Here is a 21,794-nt window from a genome sequence, read left to right as displayed (position 1 = left end):
TAACCCATCTCAAAGGCTTTCCAGTTCTACCGCTTTTTCTGCTCCTCTCTGGACACCTGTAGGGATGCTAGAGAGCTAGTGCTCTGTACCCTTCCTGTGCCAGGACTCCTACTTGCCATCAAACATGCATTTGTACACAACATTGGGTACAAAGAAGCCGGAGGTCTGAAGTTACTTGTAACAGCAATAAAAAAAATACAGCACAGCTAGTTGCTGACATTTTTCAAATGCAGGTGTAACACCCATTTACAGAGAGCCCAAAGACTGCTGTTATGGTGTGGATCCTGCTGTGAACAGATCACAGTTGAAAAGAAAAAGCAAAACGTATCTTCTAGTTTGCCATCTGGTAATGCTATCAGCCTCAAAGGGAAGGGAAGCAACATAGACTTCCTATCATACAGAAGTTTCAATTTCAATGTATGTGGATAAAAATGCTAGAGTTAAGGTTAATCTGGTAGCTTCCAGGTATGGATGATATAGACCCCATGAAATGCATGTTCTACCTAGGAATGAGTACAGTTCATGAATACATAATTTGCTGGAAATAGGATTCAAACAGCTCATAAAAAGCACAAACCACAGTTTTGCAACATCTCTAGGATGAGCTCTGCCTAACTTCTTTGAACTTCCCACCTCTGGGTCCAAAGAGCCACCTCCCTGAGCCTGTGCAGACAGATGAGAAGAAAACTGCTAAAAACACCCCAGGTGTTATTTTGGCCCAACTCAGCTCCCCTGCAGTCGTTCAAGAAACCTCTTCAGATTTTATGCTGTTCTGAACAATGCTCTGAGCTACGGCAGCAGCGTGTCAGCTCCAACCCGGGACTGCTCAGGCGAACAGGGACATGTCTTTTGTCAGGGTACAGAGGACAAGAGTCAGACCTGCCTTTCCACACAGCTTCAGTGGAAAAACCTGAATATCTATCACAAGCTCCTAGGGCTACCAATGCTCCCAGCACTCTCAAGGCAGCCCCAGCTCGTCGCTGAAACAGTGACTGAATTTCATGGCTTCAATGAATGTCAGGTCAAGCCCTTTCTGAGCAAGCCTAGACTCGATTTTGACTGAAATGAGTGAACCCTGATGTTTTGCATGATTTCAAATGAAAGCAGGTGACATTCGGCAGCTACAACAAGAGTTTTGGGTCCTTTTGAACTGAAAGCTCAAAGCAAAGCTCAGTGGCACATGCAAGTGCAAGGCAGCTAGAAAGCCCTCGGAGCAAACCAAGCAGACGTGCTGTGTTCAACCCGCTGAAGTGAGACTGGTGCATTATGCACAGTCCCAGTCTGCCCAGTTCTCCTCTCCCTACAGCTGTGGGGCAGAGCCTTAGGAGGATAACCAGGAGGTAAAAAAATAACTGTAGGGGTTTGGGCTTAAAAAAATTTTATTCCTCTGCAACCTTAAAAAAGCAAGTCGGGCAAACACAGCCACTTCAGCCCAGTAAGTCAGAAAAATGCAGAAGGAATGGGAAGCAGACACAAAAATCCCTGGCTAGCACACTGGTGCTGCTCTTCAGGCTCCCCATCTCACCCATGTGACTGCCCTGCTAGGATATTTTTGCTTTGCAGGGAGATGGAAGGAAGGACAGGAGGAAGAAAAACATCAGCATCATTTTTGCAAACGTATTCGAGTCCAGACAAAAGCTGCCAACAGCCAGCTGAGGGGACTGCTGAACAAACACTGCTAGAAACCTGTAACACCTCCATCTCTTTGTCATTCTGGCCTTTGTCTATAAAAGCCAACCTCTGTCACAGACACAAACGAGGGCTGAAGAGGCTGTGCCCCTGTGTGCCACTGTGCTGAAGCCCTCTCCTCCATCATAGGACTGGAAAGCAAGCTGCCCCTTGCCACCAGACGCACACCCGCTGTGGCACATGTCCAAGCTGACAGGGCTTTGGTCATCTACCTATCATACAACAGGACAGGTCTCCATCAACGGGCGTTATGTGAGGAACAGCAGCACTTTGCCCAAGCAGGGGACATGCTTCCCATTGTGTGGCAGAAACAATTTAGCAGCTGAACAACAGCACCAATATTAAAAAAAAAAAAAAAAAAAAATACAGTGAGCACATAACATTGCTTCTCTCGCACCAGGGTAAGAGACAGTCATCAGATGCAAAATGCTGGGAACAAATAGACGCACAGCATGGACAAATCCTACTGCAGATGCCAGTCCTTTCAAATAGCGTGTGTAAAACTGCAAAGCACTTGGACAGGGCATTTCTCAAGATCAGATGCACTCTGCTGGGATTCAAACATGCTTATCTAGGAGACTCTTACAGTCTGCAGCCTCAAAACGTTTGTCAAGCTTGTTTTTGTTACACAGCTCAAACCGGAGCAGGACAGAAAAACAAAGCAAAGCAGAGACAGCAGTGTTTCTACATCCTCGTCTCCCTTTTTGGTATCACCTTAACCAGTGACAGTTACTCACAGCTATTGCCAAGAACTTCAAACCACTGAACTCAGCAGGCAAATCCAGCTCCGTACAGAAAGGATGGCTCGTTAGCATGGAGCTCAAGTATTTAAACAAGTACCATCACCCCACCATTTTTTTTTTTAATTTTAATTAGAAACAGGGGGGACATGAAACTACTGTAGTCCAGTAGACTAAGCAGCCACAGGCACCAGCCTAAACTCCCAAATCCTCATTCACCTGGCAATTAGGGAAGCTGAGAGCTGCTGTGAGTGAAGTTTTACTTTTGCACGTTGCTGAATACAGCAATGTTCTGCTGAATTTCCCCAGGACAGCACAAAGAGGTCGTGGCTGTCCTGCTTTCACGCAGGATTTTCATTCCAAGCTGTTTGTTATACTTGAAGGTTCTTACAAACTCGGAGCAGTTACTTTGTTGGGGAAAAGCCCTGTAGCTCCTTCATTATATTTTTTACATCTTGACAACTTTTCCAGCTCTGTTCTCCTGCCAAGCTCTCTTCGTTCAGGCCAATGGTATGCTCTGTTATGTTCAATGAAAAACGTGTATTGATTTTAACGTTTTTGGTTTGCTTGCTCCAAGCAATGGACAGTGTTTACCAAGTCTAAGAAATATATATTAAAAGAGTACAGCACTGTTCAAGTATATTTTTTATGAGCTGTAAAGCCACAGAACAGAAAAACATGTTTATCTGAGAGATTACTACTTGCAATGAACAGCAATCTCATTCCACAAAAGAGAGGAATAAAGACTTCATCGAGTTCTTTTCTTTTGTATCCACCGATACATTTTGATTAGGCTATGTTTTGTGAACCGTATCAGTCTCTTACCACCACATATCTGAAATGAGGTTAAAACAGAAGTATCATCAATTTAGAGTTCTGAACTGATCATTTTTAATGTCTTCCAAGTATTATTCCACTACTCTCCCAGGTTCAGAAATGTTAAAAGCACAATAAAATAGGTTTCTTTAATACAGTATCAAATACAGGCTCTCTCCAAGCTAAATAAGCTTTTACAGACATTCCTGGCCACAGACCTGCTCAAGCAACTGATCGATAACAATTACGAAGGCAGGCATTTAGCGCCCGGTAAAGACAGTGCCTTTAGAAGCCTGTTTAGCCCTGGGATCACTGCATGTATTTAGAGTAGGAGGTGAAGCAGGTGACATCCTGCAACGTTAATATTACTGCGGGTGAATGTTTTAGTGTGGGACTATTTGTAAGTTAAAAAAAAATCGATTCTACCTGGGAGATAGAAACACTGGCATGTCATTGATTTTTCTTCTGTAATAAATTACAAAAAACCATGCCAGTCTCTAGAACAATATTGCACAAGTACTGTATTAAAAAACCACCACAAAACCCCACAGAAAAACAAACAAAATAAAACTTCTAATACGTCTTCCACCTTTCGTCTCCCTCAGTTCTGTCCCTCCTGATTGCTGTTACACCAGGCCAGCTTTTGAAAATACCAAGTGTAATTTCTCTTGTCCCTTAAACCACTTTTTCATTGCAAATCCCATAATCCAATTCTACAACTTTCACCAGCTGATTGAATCTGTCAAGGTCATATGGAAAGTTGATGCTTCTGACCTTCCTCTACCTACAGTGTCTGTTGAATATTGCAATTGCAGCAGGCAAACCACACGTAGACAGAACCAAGCAAAGTACATTAAAGCCCAGGAGAATAAATGTTAAAGCACTGTGTTCATGAATACAAATATCGGACGCATGACCGCCTCTGGCAGCCTCGCTCCTTGAGTTTACACGAGGGACAAAGCAAACAGGGAAGCACAGAGATTGATAACTAAGTGTCCAACCCACACCCTCCCTCCTGTCCTGCAGAGGGCAAAGCCATGCTCAGAAAACCTCATTCTCACTGCGTTTTGGAGAGCAAAATGAAACTGCAAATAAAAGGAGATTTGTGGGTGGCTGCTTTTTTTTTTTTTTTTTTTTAAGAACTTGGCAGAATATAACAATTTACCAACTGAGGATTAGTCCAATTTTTGTTTGTGTTGTTGCTTTGCTCAGAAAGCAAAAGCTTAATGGGCATAAACAGATTCCTGGTTTTCAAAAAATAATGAAAAAACTTTAAAAAAAATTAATTCCATCTGGGCTGACAATTCCCAGGGAAAATCTTCAGTCTGGAAAAAATAACTGTGCAGGATGTGCTTCAGCCTCAGCTACTGAGGGGCTGCCGGGGGTAACGCAGCAGCACCCTGAGCAGGAAAGGATGCTGGCAGGGCTCTGCTAAGCATGCTGATGACTCCTGCTGGGGCACAGCATGGCACTGACACTCCGGCTTTCCACCCTTTGGCTGGAAGCACCAAGAGGTGTCAGAACAGGACGCGATAGTCCCTCTGTGCATTAGCTTAAGCCACTGAAGGAGGTGACTGCAGGGGAGCAGTTGCTTGCCACTGCAAGCCAAGATTTGCTCCCAGACATCCGTCAGAGCCCAGGGTTCTGATGCTCCAAGGCAGAGGACACCTTTCTGCTCTTGGCTTAACAGCAGAGAGACAGAGAGCAAAGGCAGCTCCCCCTACTCCTCACCCTGATGGCTGCCCACTGATGTCCCCAGCTCCTCTCCTACTCTCACTCCTCTCTGTCCCATTGCTCGGCTCCCTTCACTGCTTCCCATTCGTCTCTTCCCTGCTGCACATTGAAGCCCACCCCTCCAGCCACTTTCTCCCATAGCAGTGCCTCTCTGGCTACAGTTAGGTCCACCAAAGACCAAGCTGTGACCTCGTGCTCCTATTTCAGCCAGACGTGCCGGGCAGGTTTGTGCACAGCACCCCACCTCCCCTTTGCTCCAGCTTAGCGGAGAAGCTACCAGACCACCAGGAGAAGGGCTGACCGCGTGCCATCAACTCCACATGCTCTCACTTGTCTCTGAGCAAGGACCCCAAATCTTTCTGGTCCATGCCAGGCCTCAGATTTCACACCCATGGTATAATGAACTTGCTGCTGGTCAGAGGATTAAAGATGCAGATACAAAAAGCACCTTCAAGAGAGCTCTTGCAGCCTGCTAAGCACAGCAGGCCAGGACCACACATCTCACACGGGCCCTGGCTTCCAAAGAGGGCATCCAGGCCAAGCAACATTGAATCACAGCCCTCCTTCATCTGGGAGGCAGCAAGGTTTGAAGAGAAAGGAAGGAAGAAAACCAAAGAAAAAAACAAACAAAAAGAAAAAGCCTGCCTTGCCCTAGGCAAATATTCCACCTCAGTTAGCTTTTGCAGACTGATCTATTTTAGCGTGTTGTTTATTACAGCCAGTAACATATGCACATTTAAGTCTCAGAGGGGATTCTTCTTTTAAGAAAACACCTTCAGAAGTGCTCTTTAAGAAGTGCCTGGCACTAGAAAACAGATATGTGACCGATCTTTGCTACCGTCTCAAGTGAAAGAGAGGTTAAGGCAGTGTAAATGTTTGTTAGGACTTGAGTCCACGAAGCAGCGCAATAAGCCGCAGCAGCAATAGGACAGGCCTTTTTCCATGGAGGTAAACACGATGGGCTTGCAATGCCAAAGCTAATGTGCTGCCATCTCTATGGGCAAAAGGAGAATTTTGCAATAATACAGTTCTGGGCTAAAACTGCAAGCAGTGGGACATATTTAACTGCAGTTCACATGCACTAGTCACAAGTACCACACAGGCAGCCAGCCTTAAGGGACAGGATGCCAAATTCTGTGCCAATACCTGAAACCCTGTTACTTTATGACGGATTTATAAAAACAGCCTCAGCCAGAGCAAAACTTCTACCTGTCCTAATTACAACACTCCTCGCAGACCCCTGTTGCCCCAGTCTGTTATGGAGTCTCGTGAGGGTCCGTGCAGATTCACACTCCCTACCTCGCTCAGCCAAAGTGTGCTCTTGTTCCTAACTGCGTACAGTCAAGTAATAAACCCTTCCCAGGACATAAGTCAACACGGAGGCTGCAAGGCAGCCTGCTCAAGGAGGCTTTCTGCTCACCCTGTACTCCATGCTGACCTATAGACCCAGAATTCAGAGTCACTACGTGATGTAGAGCCCAAAGACCCCAAAATCTAGAAAGAAAGTTCTGTTTTCTCCACGCAATGCCAGGAATGGGGATTAACAGATAATGCATTTTGTAGAAGCCATTATTTCAGATGCTGAAAGGTTAATTCCATGTAGCCGCTGATTAGATCTGTTCCCTCTCCTGTAACAAGAGCTGTAGGACAGGACACTGAAAAGGTTGTACAGCCTTACTGGGTGGATGTATCCACTTTCTCCCGCAGGATGCAACTTTTGCCATGCCAGAAATCCTGACCTAAATTTTCCTCTGAGTGGCACTGGTATAAGTGCCAGAACAGCTAAGAAAGGAATGTGTCGCGTGTGTGCACGCATGTGTGTCCGTTCGTCTGTCTGTCCCAGCTTTCATTTCATTTGCTTGGGGTTTTGCAGTCTGTGTTTTTAATAACTGCCAGATACACTTATTTAGGTTTGAGAGCAGGAGAGAAAAGCTGGGGGAGGTAGAAGCAACTAAAGCATATCCATGCGGACACACTTGCTTATTCAGGCTTCAGTCAAAAAAAGCAAACTGATCAAATTACTGTGGAGTTTTTCTGCCCTTTCCGTATTACTGCTCTGCTTTCCAAACTCCTGCATTCAACTTCTACTCTGAGCTGCTTATCCTTGTCCCGGTCACCAGTGCAGTACAGACCGCCTGATGCTCAACCTTTTGTAGACGAGGAGGAATGCAAGGATTAGCTTTTAAAGGCTGTTTTCTATTAGAAAGCAATCTTGACAACATGACTTCCTTAGGCAGGCAGGCAGTCACCTGACCTCATGTATTCTACTTCTGCCACTGACAAGAGATACCTTCAGACGCAGCACGATCCCTTCCTAAAAGGGCAACAAGAAAAAGACCTTTCACTGCCCTGATTGGGTACAGCCAGGATGAGTCAGCTGCGATGCAAACATTCATTTGCTTTTAGGTGAGATGGGCCCATACCGCATCAGGCTAGACTTTTTTCTGCAAGGAAGAGTGACCTTTCCTGAGGACATCTGCAGCCTCTCCAGCCACGTGAGAGGAGTAGCTGCAAAGAAGCTCCAGTGTCATTAGTGAGTCTGGAATGCAGCACGACCAGTGCCGACGTCAGCGAACACCCGGCTGGAAAAAATGCTCTCACTGGCTTAAACCAAGATAGATGGACTTCTGATAGGGCCCTGGCGGAAATCCCTGCGCAAACTTTTGTGCAAGTACCTCTGATACAAAGAAAGAAGAAATATTAAGGAAAGTGCTAACACTTTTCCTCTGGCTGGGCTAAGCTCTGAAAAGATGCTTAAAATCGTTCTCTAAGAATTAGCACAATCAAAACAACAACAACAAAAAATTCAGTGATATTTCTGTCCTAGCTAATGTGAGCTCTGAGTAAAGACTTCTAAAGATTTTACATTACCATGGACTCTTCAAAAAAACCCACACAGAGAAACACAAAACAACAATGAAAATCCTCTTAATTCAATCTGTGCTTTATCGCACAAGGCCACAGCAGGGGATTTTTGGCTGTGGGAATACAAATACTCATCGATGCTACAGCTCAGGGTCCTGCTCCGATTACTACCCAAACACAGAATGAGAGAGTCCCAGCCTGAAGAGTTTCCAGTCTAAATACACCAGACTTGGTGGAAAAACCCCAGGTGGCTAGGGGAAGCCTCAGCCACACTGAGACTGCATGCCAGCCGCTCCGTGCTGGACTGCTGCAGCTGCGGCTGCGATGCCCTTGATGCTTTCTGAGCTCCTGCCTCCTGGCAGCAGGCAGCCTGCCCTTCCCATCTCTGTATCGCTAGCTAAAAGCAATCCTGCCCATTTGCCTTTCAGGCCCCAAGGGACTTTCCCCCACCCCTCAACTCTCCCAACTGTGGCGCAGGAGCAGTCTGAGTGGGCTCTGGAGACCGAAGCGTGACGCAGAGCTGGCAGGGAGGCTGTGCTGGTGCTGCGGGGTAATCTGCGCCCCGCTGCGCTGCACCAGCCAGCAGATGCTGATAAAGCCGACAGTGATGGGTGGCAGGGGGCCTTGCCGCATCCCCAAGCTTCCCTGTCCCATGGGAGAGTGCCCCGGGGAGCCGCTCTGCTCCTCCCTGGAGTCACCCCCACCTCCTTCCCTCACGGTCCATCTCTTGCAGCTCCGTGAAGGTTTCAGACATCTCTGTCCTGCTTTTATGAACCCTGACGGCGCTCTTCCTCCAAGTGCCTCTGAGTCACTCAGCCTACTTGCCTTGCTCCAGCTCCCACCCTGCAGCATGCCACAGAGGCTTTACAGGCAACACGACTGACACAGCGGGGAGCCAAAGTCTGTGGGGAAGTAACCATGATGATTACTTCTTCATCTGCAAGCGCACCAGATGCACCGAGAAATAAAAATGACTGCTGAAGCAACAGGAGAGGTGGAGGGCAAGAGACTTCCCGGGTTGCCTTGTTCAGTCTCCGCAGACACCACACCTAACAACAGGGACGGAGAGGACAGTGGAGCTGCAGGAGGGCTCGGGGACAAACAAGCCTGGGGGAGAGGAGGAAACAGAGCAGAAAGGAGAAACAGGGCATGAGGCTGCAAGTCTTGTGCCATGGGAGCAAGATTTGGGAGGGCTCCTGCAGAAAGCACCAGATGCATCTTTAACACCTTCCCCTAGAGCATTTGGGAAGGAGCGACATCCCCTCCAAAGACAACTCTCTGTCTTGGAAATCCACTGTTTTATGAAACAAGATTCCCTCACGGGGAGGAAAGTGCTTTCCTTCCTACAGTTGACCTCAAACACCATCATCTCTGCCATATCTGGATGACCCTCCAAGCCCTCCTTGAAGGCTCAATCTACACGTCCGGCTTTCAACTCCCTGCTGCCCTGGCCCCTCAAGCGCTACTGCATGGGCTGAAATGTCCAAGCCTGCAAGGCTCTTGCTTCCTCCTACCAAAGTCATCCAGCACTTGGTATCTGCAGCACCACGTGGAAGGGACACCGGGAGCAGAGCCCAAGCACTGCACGCAGCACAATGCTGTACGAACCAGCCATGCGGGATCAAGCATCACTTAATGGCAAGAAAGCAAGCTTTACTCACACTCTGATCCTTCAGGAGCTGACAGCAAGAGGAAGAAACGCCGGTCAGCAGGATCGGCCAGGATGGTTAGGATTACACGCTGAGGTTTTGTTTTCAAACTGCTCGGTTGTGGTGGGGCTCTTTAAGGACCTAATCTCCGTGTGACTGTTCCCAGCACCAGCCGTGCCCCTGCGGATAATAAGGATTTAGGGAAGCACCATCTAATGACGGCTGTGCTCTCAGGCAGGCTGGCTGCAGCTCCGCCACGTCTGTGCTGCTCCTGGCCATCTCCTCCACCCCAGCTAGATGCTCTGTGCTTTCCCAACTGCCCCTCTGTTTGAGAGCTGTTTTCTCTCAATAAGCATCCAGAGCTGCTCACAGCACCCCAGAGCTGCTTACTCAAAGCAGAAGTAATGAGACAAATAGAGTTAAAGCAGCACAGTTTAGGCTAACGGCTTAAATCCTCATCAGAACCTTGTGTGGGTACTGCTGGGCAGAGATGTGGGCATCACTAATGCAACTCAGCTGATCCTGACACTCCTGTCTGTAGCAGTTGTTTTGGGGCTTTTTTTAATACCTGTGTAGGAGAGACCAGCTAAAAGCAAGTGCTGTGTTAATGCAGAGTATGTTCAGAGGCATGATAAAACTCAGTGCACACCACTAATCAGTCACCTGACTGTGCAATACCTTGTGATACCATACCCGGTCTGTAGGACTAGCTAAACTGCTCCTGGTTCCCATTCTCGGGATTGTTAATTAAAGCAGAATTTGTCTCCACTTTTTAACAGTGCTCTGCACACCTACCTCAGTGAGGGGTTGGGGCCAGCAGCATCCCCAGCATCCCCACTGGGCTGGGCGGTGGGTCTTTCTGTCTACTGTGCAGCCAGATTAAACATTCACATTCCAGTACAGTAAGAGAAAACTTCTCCCCCAGAGCGCAGGCTGCCACCTTTCAAACACATCAGACACTGACCTCCTCCCCCCACTGCCAATGACCTTATTAGCACCGATCATGGTTCTAATAATATACCGCATTGTAAGCGGGCCATCTGCCATAACATTTCACTACAAACTTGGGGAATTGCTTGGATTGAGTACACTCACGTCCCAGCAAGCCAATTGTCCCCCCTCAGGAATACGCACCTTCCCCACAGCTTTAAGCTAAATGTTGCAGAAAGGCACCTCCAGCTCCCAACTTTCCAGCTTGGAGCTCAAGCACACAGAGAACAGCAGAGCCATGCCCAGGTGCTGGCTTTAGACAGAGGAGGTAAAAAAGCAGAGTTAGAGGTTAAAAACCCATCACTCCAGCATCAACAGCCTCCAACTCCTCTGACGGTGGGGACACTGAGTAACCACATCACTGAAACCCAAAACCAAGGCCAAACACTAACCAGATGTTCATAGTCAGAAGTGCCAAGGCTGCCGAGAGCAGAGATCAGCATTACTTTTGTGCCATGTACTTTCTACTGCATGGACAGCAAAAAGGTTTTATTTTCCTAACACGTTCGCCATGGTTAAGCTGAATATTTTCACTGCCATTACAGGAGAGGGAGCTTTCGTAACAGACGGATAAACTTGCGGAAGAACTAACTGCGTTTGATAGCTATTCATTTAGGAGCCAGGGTTTGAAATGCTTACTCAGTTAGGACATCTGTCTAAAACACCCAGAGTCTTGTTACTACAGTAGCTCAGCTCCACTCAGTCTTCAAAGGCATTTTCTTTGTACTGCTCCTGTGAGGTCAAAAAGTGCAATTAGGCACAGAGACTGACATTACAACACTTTAAAGTGGCCTGCATCATCGCAAGGCTTTGAAAGCTGGCTTTCCAAATCCTTGGCCTTTCCTCTAATCAAAAGGTCGTCATCAGACGTGGCATGAGAGGCTACATGGGGCAAAGAAGGAAGTCAGTGCCTGGTTCTCTGCTGTTTTATGAAAAGCAATAAAACAACATTAATAAGCCATAAGTAAAACTGTGCCTGTATGGGACAACATTCACCCAAGTGCCTCAAAGCATTTATTTTAATGCCAGCAAAACAATATTTATAGGGGCAGATTTTCAAAGAGCTCAGCTCCTCACTTGGAAATCTAACCACTTACTTAAATGCTCTGTGGGAGATGTCAGATGATGGGCTCTCCAGAAAGCCTGGCACATCTTGTTTATATTTGTTTTAAAGCTTCCAAACAGCTCAATTACATAAATGCATGTTACTGCACCCTCCTTCAGATGGGTGAACCAAGTGGCAGAAAGCTATTGTCAGCAAAGGGCTTACATCAAACTGACGCTATGTCGCTGAAGAAATCCACCAACTCCACATGCTCATTCAGAGTCATTCTCCTCGCAAGCATCTTCCACCGCCTCTCCCCCAGCTGGCTTCATTGGGCTAATGCAATCATGAGCAAGAGAAGTAGCTAGGTAGCTTCATTGACACAGCAGCAAGACAGGACACTATGGCCAAGTGTGGCTCCATGTTTACAAGGATCTTCTTTGCCCCAAACTCTGTCCAGGGATAGGGACTTGCAGGTTTGGGGCGTCTATTTGAATCCCAGTGTTAGCTACTGCTATAGATCAGGGCTGGAAGATGTAAAGCTTGAACTTCCTTCCCCACGTGGATCTGGCAGTGCCACGCCTTGGAGCATGGCACATATTGAGATGCCAGAGCTTACTGTACAAACATACAACCCTCCATGCTCCCTTGGGCCAACTTCTGACTCACAGCCATGCAAGAGTAAACGCAAGGGCTGCCACTTGCTAGCTGGGCTTCAGCGCCCCATCTCCCTCCTTCCAGCGCAGAGGAAACCCTTGGGGCTTGCAGAGCACCACATTGCATTTGCACTGGGTCACAGGCACAGAGCTTGTCCTTGCAGATCCAAGCAGACTTGGCAGGACTGCAAGCTCCAGGTGCATGCACTGAGCATGTGCAAAGAAACTCGCCCAAACTGGAAAGCCAAAGGTGGCAGAGGAGACAACCACAGGCAGTTCTCCCCCTTCAGAGAACAGCTGAGGACCGTTTCCCTCTCTCAAAACCTGATGCAACAGCTCACTTCAGCACAAGGAGCTCTTTGCTGCCCACAGGAATTCTACAGTGCTTAAAATCAGGCTTAAGTATTTTGCAGAACTGGAACCTCAATCTGGAGGGCTTTGCCCTTAAAAAAAGAAAGTAAGCCTCAGGAGCAGGAGGTGGCATGCCATGGCCCGTGCAACATTGCAATATGCCCATAAAAGGTTTCAAAATGTATCTGCTTAAGCGCACGCAGCAGCTCGGAAGGGTTTAGAGTCACATCCCAAAAGAATTTCTCTCCTGCTTTTTTAGGCAAGTGTGAGCAGCAGTCAGCACTTTACCATCATCTTCCCAACCAGAAAACCAAGGTTACTTTTGGCTGATATTAATAATGTAAATGCTGCTGGCTTTATCTTTTGGGGATGGTGGTTTGCTCGTGCCACATGGAGAAGACCGGGGCAATGTGAACTGCAAACAGGAGCGGAGGCCCTGCATTGCCATGGCTAGCTGGTGAGGAGAGGAGAGGCTGGCAGGAAAACAACACTGCTGAATTTGCTTGGCCTGCCTCCCCGAAGAGGCTGTCCTCCAAAGTGCGGTCTCGGGACAAATTTGTAGCCACTGCTCTGCTTTCCAACATGTTCAAGGGAAAATGCACACAAGTCTGAGGCCCAAGGAAAAGCTGTAATAAATTAATTCATTAGCTGCAGGAAGAAAGAAAAGAAGGACGGTGGTCCTGTGCCTGCCCCTTGCACCAAGAGTGCCTCCCAACATGCCAGCCTGCACCCACACCTCTGCCAGCCTCTTGAACCTGACCCAGGGACACCATGCATGAGACTGGCACCCCCAAACATGGGGTAACAGCAAAGGCATCTGCCCCTTTGCGGGCAAGCCCTCAAGAGATATGTGGGGTCATGAGGTCTGGGGCACAGAGAGTGCTCTCCATGTTCAGAAACAGAAGACCTTTAGAGGACATTTCTACAAACACAAAGCCAGACCTGGTGTTACCCTGTGACCGTGCACTGCCACAGACAGGAGATCTGTTCCGCGTCCCCCTGATGAGTCAAACCCTGGTCTTGCCCCAGGGGGGGTTGCCCACCCCTCAGGCACTCCAGGAGGGCTGCCAAGACACTCCACTTACCGGTACCCATGGGAGGGCAGAAGAAGAGTCCCAATGAATTCACCTTGCAGCACAAGATGGGCACCAAAGACCCACCAGGGTCCCTCCACACTGATGCTTTGATACTCATCAGGGCAGAGCCACCCCAAGAGCAAGAAGACCACCTTGGAGACTCTCAGTCCCAGGCCTGGCTTCAGCAATGCCACACACTGGGCAGGGGAAGAGTCACATTGCCTTGTGCCATCAAAGGAGTCAGATGTGGGATAATGCAAGAGATCTACCAGAGGTGGGAGAGGGTGGCAAGAAGAGACATACTCCTCTCCACAGGAAAACATGGCGGATAGGGAGAAAAGTGCTCAGAAGTGACTTTCACTGTTACTGATATTAGTTGATGAATGTCTCCACATTGACCAAGCCTGTGCAACAAGTCCTACAGCTTTACATGGGGAAAGCAACATAGACGCTTAGATTTGCCAAGCACCCACTGCAAAGCAAATACCTAAATTCATCTAATAGGCACCCTCCACATGAGTAAGAGTCTGAGGTCTGTTAGGTAGGCCAATCTGGCATATGAGGGACAAACACTTTCAAGAGGAAATTGCCCAAGCCTAATCAATTAGGAAAATGTGAACTCCAAGTATTTAACTACTGCTACTACTACAAGTGTCTCACTGATAGCTTTGGAGGGCATTTCCCTTTCAGACAACTCCCTGCAAGCTTTCTCACAGGCTCTTAACATCCACCTCTGTACTGATGGCAGCAATCTCTGCACTGACTGGCAGTAACAGTGTGGCCCCTCCAGCTCGTATCTCCAGGAGCCCCCACGAAGCCCTCTATGCTGGGATGGGTCTCACTTCTCACAGTTTCCATCAGAGCTACATAGTACTCCCAGGACTTCCTCCAGTCTTCCAGCAATCAGCTAATAAGGGAGCACCCCTTCAGGGTGGCACCAAAACTAGACTATGCACCAGGAAACCTATGGACATCCCGTCTTTTTTGCCATGTTACCCCTGGACAACACCAGAAGGACCTAATGGAAATAAGGACAAGGCCAATCCTTTCTCCCTCCACAGCACGCCTCAAAAATCACCTGCTTGCTTTATAGCATAGACAAGGAGTTCCTGCCAAGGACTCTGCCTTACATCTTTGCAAATAGCTGCAATGAATAAGAATTTCCCGTCCCTTGCTGACTACTGCTACCCCTGCAGCAGAGTCACCAGATAACACCAGCCTGCTTCCAGTTACATGCATTCATCACCCAGCACATCCACATGGAGCCAGGACCAAGGGGATTTCAGCTCGGACATTGGACTTCATGTTCAGCATCTAAGGCACTCTGTCCTCCTGCTAACCCTGCTGTAGAGGCAGTAACCTGCAATGGAGAAACAAAGGGACAGCTCAGGGCAGCAACCTTTTAAACCACGATAGCAAGATTCACCAGTGCTCATCTGTCATGGTTCAGCTGTCAAAAAGTCACAGATAAATGAAGTGAGACTGCTGGGACATGAGAGAAACCTATGGATAATGCTAAATAAATCAAACATGCTCTGCACAGACTTCTGTCCTACAGAAAGATCAGTTAGGCAGATTAAAGCAACACGGTATATCTTTCCCTGGGAAGTTGAACATGCCTAGGGAGGTCACACACCATCCAAGTAACCAGCCTGACCCCAACAGAGAGCATTTGCAGTCCAGACACCGGGGCAGGCTTGGGAGACGCTCAGCCACAGGCACCACCAGGTGAGCTTCTCCGTCAGTAGTCTCCATCCCACAGCTGTGCCAAAAACCTTCTGGAGACATTGCAGAGAGTATACACAGCATGTGTGCCAATTAAATTACGCTGCAAAAACATGGAGCTGCTTGTAACCGATACACAAGAAGGGATCAGACCTAAATATTGTTTTTTCATTTAAGCTCTCTTATTCTCCTTGAAGTACCACTCTACTTTAAGAGAAATACAATAGCAACAGTTCTTATAAATAATTCTAAATACATTTTTCCCCACTTTTCAATGTTTGATTCAGTAGTTATAAAAAGCCCTTATGATGTGCCGTAAGACACACGAGCATCCAGACAAGACAGAAAGCTGCTGCAAATCTACTTCTCATCACCAAATGCTGTCGCTACGCAGGTAAGTGCCTTAATGATGAATGGAAAGTAAAGGTTTCTCACAAAGGTGACTTGGCTCAACATTGTTCATCTGGTTTATTTGCATCTCCATTACATTGAGCTGAGACATGCAGTCAGAGTGCCTCCAAAAATATCTCTATGGCTTTGTTTGCTTTCTTCTTCCTCTGTAAGAGAGTAACCATATGCTAAGTTTAGTGGGTGTTTTTAGTTGTTTCCTAGTTTGGAGTTTATTTAAATTTAAAAAAATAGATTTGATTGCAAACCAGTAACAGTCAGAAATAATTCTAGTGAAGTCAGCAGAAAACAGGTACAAATTAGCATGAAAACTATAAGGAACAGCCTCAGGTACACCAGTTTCAAGATCATATGGTACATTTATTGCCCAAGCACAGTGAACTTTTTAGATTGCCATGGGACTTTGAATACTGTTACCGGATAATAACACTTCTTTTGGAAAACAGACAATTTAGACAAAACTGTACTTTTAACTCCTGATTTTATGCCTGTTCACAGACAACTTGCCTTTTTTTATATAGAAGAGAACTGCTTTGAAACATACAATAGCTTAACGATGTTTTTTAAATTAGACCTCCCAAAGTCAAAATTCATACCCCTGAAATTTTCACCACACTATTTTGTCTTTCAAAATGCTCTTCAAAACTTTTATTTGCATATGGAAACATCCACATTCATAAAGCAAATTTAAAAAAAACAATAACACATCCCACAAAGCTGGGCTTGTAATTTTTTTTTTTAAACCATGAGTCCATAGTGCAGATACTCAAACTGCAAGCAGTATAAGCTGGCAGCAACCTCTGTTGAGGTTCAACCTCTGTGAACACCTGGTGTGCATTACCTGCATATTTTTATATAATACATCGCTATCTCCTAATACCTATCTCTCAGCTTAATGCTCAATTAGTGTTTCTAGTGACAAAACAAGGTGCTTTTTTTCCTTCCTGCCATCTTTAGAAACTGAAGAACACAACTAACGATTTGCTGGCCAGGGAATTAAGAATCAGACAGGCTCATACCACGCCTGCCTGATCCAGCCTGAATAGGAAGGTTAATGACTTGATGAGCGCTTGCAGACAGCCCATCGCAGTGCCACGCCAAGCCTTTGTATGAATTGCCACAAGCCAGCAAACCGTGTTCTGACCTTTGCAAAAAGCACCAGCTACGCACAGGACGGTGCACACCAAGCCCAGGAGAGAAGCCAATGAATGAACTCAAAGGCCATCTAGGTTTACAGCGATGACAGAACACTCCTATCCTTCAGTTAATACGTCTCAGAGGCGCCATGGGGCCTGCCTAGGAGGTACTGCAGAGCATTGGCCGCTGCCCAGCAGCCCTCGTGGTCACTTCTGGAAGGGGGGTGGCCCAACGGTGGCTGGCTCTTGTGCCTCTGGACTGCCCTCCACCGAGCAGTGCAGCTTGCCCTTCCATTCACACAAATTAATTCAGACAACACTGTTCTTCCAGAATAACGAGGGGGCGAGCGTGAGTAGAGAGTGAGAGCTCTCTTGGCATCCAATTCAAATCTGTGAACAGCTTCTCACAAGGGACTATTTTTAAGTTTCATATCAATCTGCTTGAGAAAGGTTCCTTCTGCTGCCTACAAAATGTGCAAACTCCCCCTTTGAAGAACCACAGCTCAGGACAGCAAGATCCAGCCCTGCACTTGCAACCTAATCAAGACTATTTCATGACCAAAGCATTGCACAACCACACAACGCTCCTGCAGAGCATGCCCTGGTGAACCCCACCCGAGCATCAGTGAAGCCCCCCCATTACCTTCAGGAGTCCTCTGTGTTCTTCACAAGCTTACAGGTAGCACACATTCACCTGTGAAACAACCCACATTGAGGCAGCATGACTGCTTCTGGAAGCATTACTGCTCTTACTACTGCAACAGAGGCAGAACCACTATATAAGACTGAGGGGGGGGGGAAAAAAAAAAAAGAAAAAAGTGAGATGCAGTAAGCATATAGATGCTGTGCATGACCTGACCAGTGAGGTGAAACCATTGTACACTGGGTTATCAGAAGTTCCTGTATGAAGGCATTGTTCAGGCTTAAGAGGTCTGTGAGAAAAAAAACAAGGAACAGCACTACACAATGGATGCAGATAAGCAACCTCTGAACAAAGTCCTGGGCAACTGCAAGACAACGGGAAAACTTATTAGCTGCAAGCATCCTATATCCTGTCTCCAATAAAGCAACACAGATGTTCTGCTAATGCAGGGCGTGAAAAGATGAAAGGAGCACTATGCAGCTATCGAGCCATCCGCAGGAGAGAGGGTCAGTGTTCAACAGCTGCCGGAGGGAAACAGCGGCTGAGCGCACAAAGATGTCCACAGGTTGGGCAAGAAAAGCCTCTTTTTAACAGGTCTAAGAACGTAACATCTCTCTAGTCACCAGTAAGGGAGGCCACCGTTATGACCACGAGCCCCTCAATACCATTGCAAACAGGGCTTTGCAAGCCCAGCTCCAGCCCAAGAACAGAAAGACCATTGTTCTAGAGTTTAGTCACCAGGGCGGTTATCTCCACTGGGAAATGCATGGTGTACACACACACACACGGAGGCTGCGGCGTTGGGGACTGCACCTCTTCATGGTACAGCAGAACTGGGGCTCTGCCCAGCGAGAACAACCAGAGCCACAGGGCTGGAGGAAGTAAGGGCTTCAAGACCCACTTCTTGTTTGAGAAGTGGGGTGCAGAATCAGCCCCACCATCAACCCTTGGCCATGTGCTCTGCACAGTCTGACCTCTCCTCCCAGTGTACTTCCCAAAGGCAGAGCTGTCGGCCCTCCACGAGGCTTTCATAAGCCTGAAAAATCTGGAAAATCTGTTCCCTGGAAAATTCAGGCCACTTAACTAGCACATACTGGGCATCTGCTACTGTGTCAAGAAGAAACTGCAACGAGAACATTAGTTAACAGCCAGCTACACAGGAAACACACTGAGCTGTAGAAGATCATACTCTACTCCTTTGGCATTTTTTGCTTTCTCAACATGGTGTTCCCCATCCCATTCCCCACTGCTGAAGCGGGAGAAGTGTTCGCTCGTGCCAGCGGGTGAGATTTGAACCCCAGCTGCCCATACACTTGGTCCTGCACATCTCACAGTCCCAGCTGTGCAGAGAAGGGCCAGCACAGAGAGCCTGGGTGTGCTGCAGACACTGCACCCCAACCAGCACACATGGGGAAGCATCACCCACTGGCTGACACTGGACTACAGTGCAGCTCAGAGCCGAGCCAAGCTGGGTGGCTGCACAGCGGACACCTCCCCAGGACGCTGCAAACACCAGGCAAGTTCTGCAAGGGACATGGTACTACCCTACATGGTATGACAGCACTCCTTTCAGTTCACAAATAAATGCTATAAAATGTAAACATATTAATCTCTTCATTCAAAGTATCTGCACGGCCACTGGCTACAATTCAAAAGTTTCAAGGGCATAAAGAACATGACTTTTTTTCCCCTCTGATAAAAATATTTTTGTCTCTCACTGTCAACAAACCAGCAATGTAAATGAACATTTGAAAGTCACTGTATAACTAAAAGTCATTGCATTAAAAAGAGCAAAACCAAATGCAAATAGGAAGCTTGAACTTCTTGGTAAAATGGAACAGAAGTGAAAGTATGAAGAAACCACAAACAGTAATAAAATGGGTAAACCCGTGTTAGACCGGATGGAGCCCTGGTCTGAACCTGTGCATATGTAATTCCACCAGTTCTGTTACTCATTATGTTCATAAAAACAAACCCAAATCTTTTCAAGCAACAGTTGAAGTTCAAGGAAAAACTTTTAAGCTTGTAAAATTTACCAGATTCCTTCTAGAAACTCAAACAGGTTAATTACTCTGATCAAAACATTAAACACAATGTCAAGAGTTCTCAAAAGCAATCAGTTATCCATATTTGTCTCAGGGTTTTTACCATCCTATTTAAAACACCTTTGAGTCACACTTTTGGGAAAAAGAAAAAAAGAAGTGGATGTTCCTTTCCTGAGAACTGCGGTGAAGCGACCCCGAACAGAGATGCCCATCTCCCCTTCTGCCCCTTCCCCGTCCCGACTCAGACCCCGGGTATTTGGTAAATTTTTAAAGTCACCCCTGGAGATCCAACAGCAACAAGCAACCAAGAGCCATCTACTGCCTGCAAAATCGACTCTGCAAAGATAAGCACTAGCGAGAAGGCTCAGCTGTAACTCGGACAGGCCTAGCAGAGCCACCGTGTTTGCCTGTCCCTTGTGGAAAGCATTCTCCCAACGCCCATTTTTCTGAGAGCACTGCTCTCCAAATATTTTGGCTGTTCCTCATCTACAGGACGGCGTTAGAGTGCATCTGCAATTCTGTCTCCAGGAAATACACATAAAGCTGATTCATTATCTTAAAATGCTGCTTTCACATCTGCTCATTAAAAGCACATTTTAGATCCCTGTGCCGAATCCACAGCCGACGCGCTCTGGACACAAAGCACCGGGTTTCAGTTCTCTACTTTTCTCATTTCAGTTACATTTGCTGCCTACAACGTGCATTCTCCATTTCGAGGACAGCTATATCAGACCTGAGCTACCATCAGAAAACGCTCTGGATAAAATCCTCTCTCTCCCTGCGATGCCTGGCATTCCAGGCAACTGCACTTGATGTCAGACCCAACCTAGATTTCAGGAGCTACATCCTGCACCAGCAGCATCCTCCCTGCAGAAACAGAGCAATAAACAGTTGTTCTGCACATCCCATACCCCAGCACACCGAGCCATTCGGAAGAGAGAGAAAAGCAAGTGAGCTTAGGTAATGCACGCGTTAGACAGTCCTCACCTTTAGGGAGTCAAAGCAGGCAATAACTCGACCATTTTCCACATGGCAACTCCGTGACGGATGGGCGAACTTGCACTCTGCATCAGACCGAGAACAAGTACCTCTCTGAAACTCTCGACACACTTCTAACGTCAGCCATTTTGTATCACGAACAAGGGAAACTTCCCCAGCCATATTAAAAAAAACAAAAATTAAAATGCAAGCAATCGCACCCTTCTTCAGGGCAATATTTACTGCTGATCTTTTTTTTTCTTCTTTTTTTTTAAAAAAAGGGTAAAAAAGTGAATTCAAGTTAAACGTGAAGAAATAACTAACTTGTTGCTTTGGTAGAACTCCTATTCATCAGCACTTAGGTTTTCATTTAAGTCAAATCGTGTTTGTTTAAACAAGAATTAAACATAAAGCCAATCATAAAATAGAAATCTTATCAGAACAACTGAAAATCAAATTAGAGGCCAGCTCCTAAAAGTGCAATTGTAGAAGTTAAAATATAAGTGTTATATTTTGTGCCACTGCCGAAGTTACTTGCAAATAACTGGCAGACTTTCAAAAGAATTCTGTGCTCTCCAGTTAATGGTTTCAATTATTCTTGCAAAAAGCATATGCTGCTGGCAGCACTTCAGTTTGTGGAATGGTCTCGGTCCTTGGGGAGAAAACTTCGGGGTTTTTTTTTCCTTCTAGTTCTTGCTTCTAAAAATTACGGTTCGCAAGCATCAAAACGAGCAAAAGGACGTCTGATTTTTTTTTTCCTCTTTCTTTTCTTTTAAATAATTGCTACATACTCGGGGGAAGGAAAAAAAAATAAAATGGCTGAGCAAACTGCGTGTAAATGGGGAGGGAAAGAAAAAAAAAAAAAAGGGCAAGGCTGGAGGAGTTGCCGTCAGGGCACGAACCGCAAGCAACGCCGAATTAAAAAGAGAGGGGGGCGAGGGGCAGAGAGAGGCAGCCCTAGACAGAAATCCAAGCAGCGGTGGCTTCAGGAAAGGCACTTTTCAGCAACCTGCAGGAAAAAGAGAAATAGAATCAGCCACGAGCCGACGGTCGCCCCCGCTCAGGCGGGCGCGGGGCTGCCCGGCCCCCGGCGGTGCGGCGCGGCCCCGGCAGCCATTGTCGATACCAGGGGCATTTCCCGCACCAAGCTGCGCATGGGAGGAGGGAAGCGACCAATGGCGTTTACCGTTGCAGCAGCAGGCCCGGGCAGCCGACCAATAAAAGAGACCGTTTCATAGCGGCCCAAGC

General features: G+C 47.0%; 1 protein-coding gene across 2 annotated transcripts in view; it reads right to left on the bottom strand.

Moving 5' to 3' along the window:
- MBNL3 (muscleblind like splicing regulator 3) overlaps positions 1-21,355 on the bottom strand; it is a 59,734-nt gene extending 38,379 nt beyond the window's left edge. For both annotated transcript variants that reach the window (XR_657975.2, XM_019474206.1), the window contains exon 1: positions 20,556-21,355. Coding sequence is in view for 1 of the 2 variants with exons in the window: in XM_019474206.1 (XP_019329751.1) it covers positions 20,556-20,729 (174 nt within the window). In the remaining variant the exon portion in view is untranslated. The remainder of the gene's footprint in view (positions 1-20,555) is intronic.
- Between the last annotated feature and the right edge of the window lie 439 nt (positions 21,356-21,794).

This window comes from Aptenodytes forsteri, unplaced genomic scaffold (genome assembly GCF_000699145.1).
Source record: "Aptenodytes forsteri isolate BGI_AS27 unplaced genomic scaffold, ASM69914v1 Scaffold265, whole genome shotgun sequence".
Classification (NCBI taxonomy): Eukaryota; Metazoa; Chordata; class Aves; order Sphenisciformes; family Spheniscidae; genus Aptenodytes; species Aptenodytes forsteri.
The sequence above is the reverse complement of the archived record's forward strand: the minus strand, read 5'-3'. Positions and strand labels throughout refer to the sequence as shown.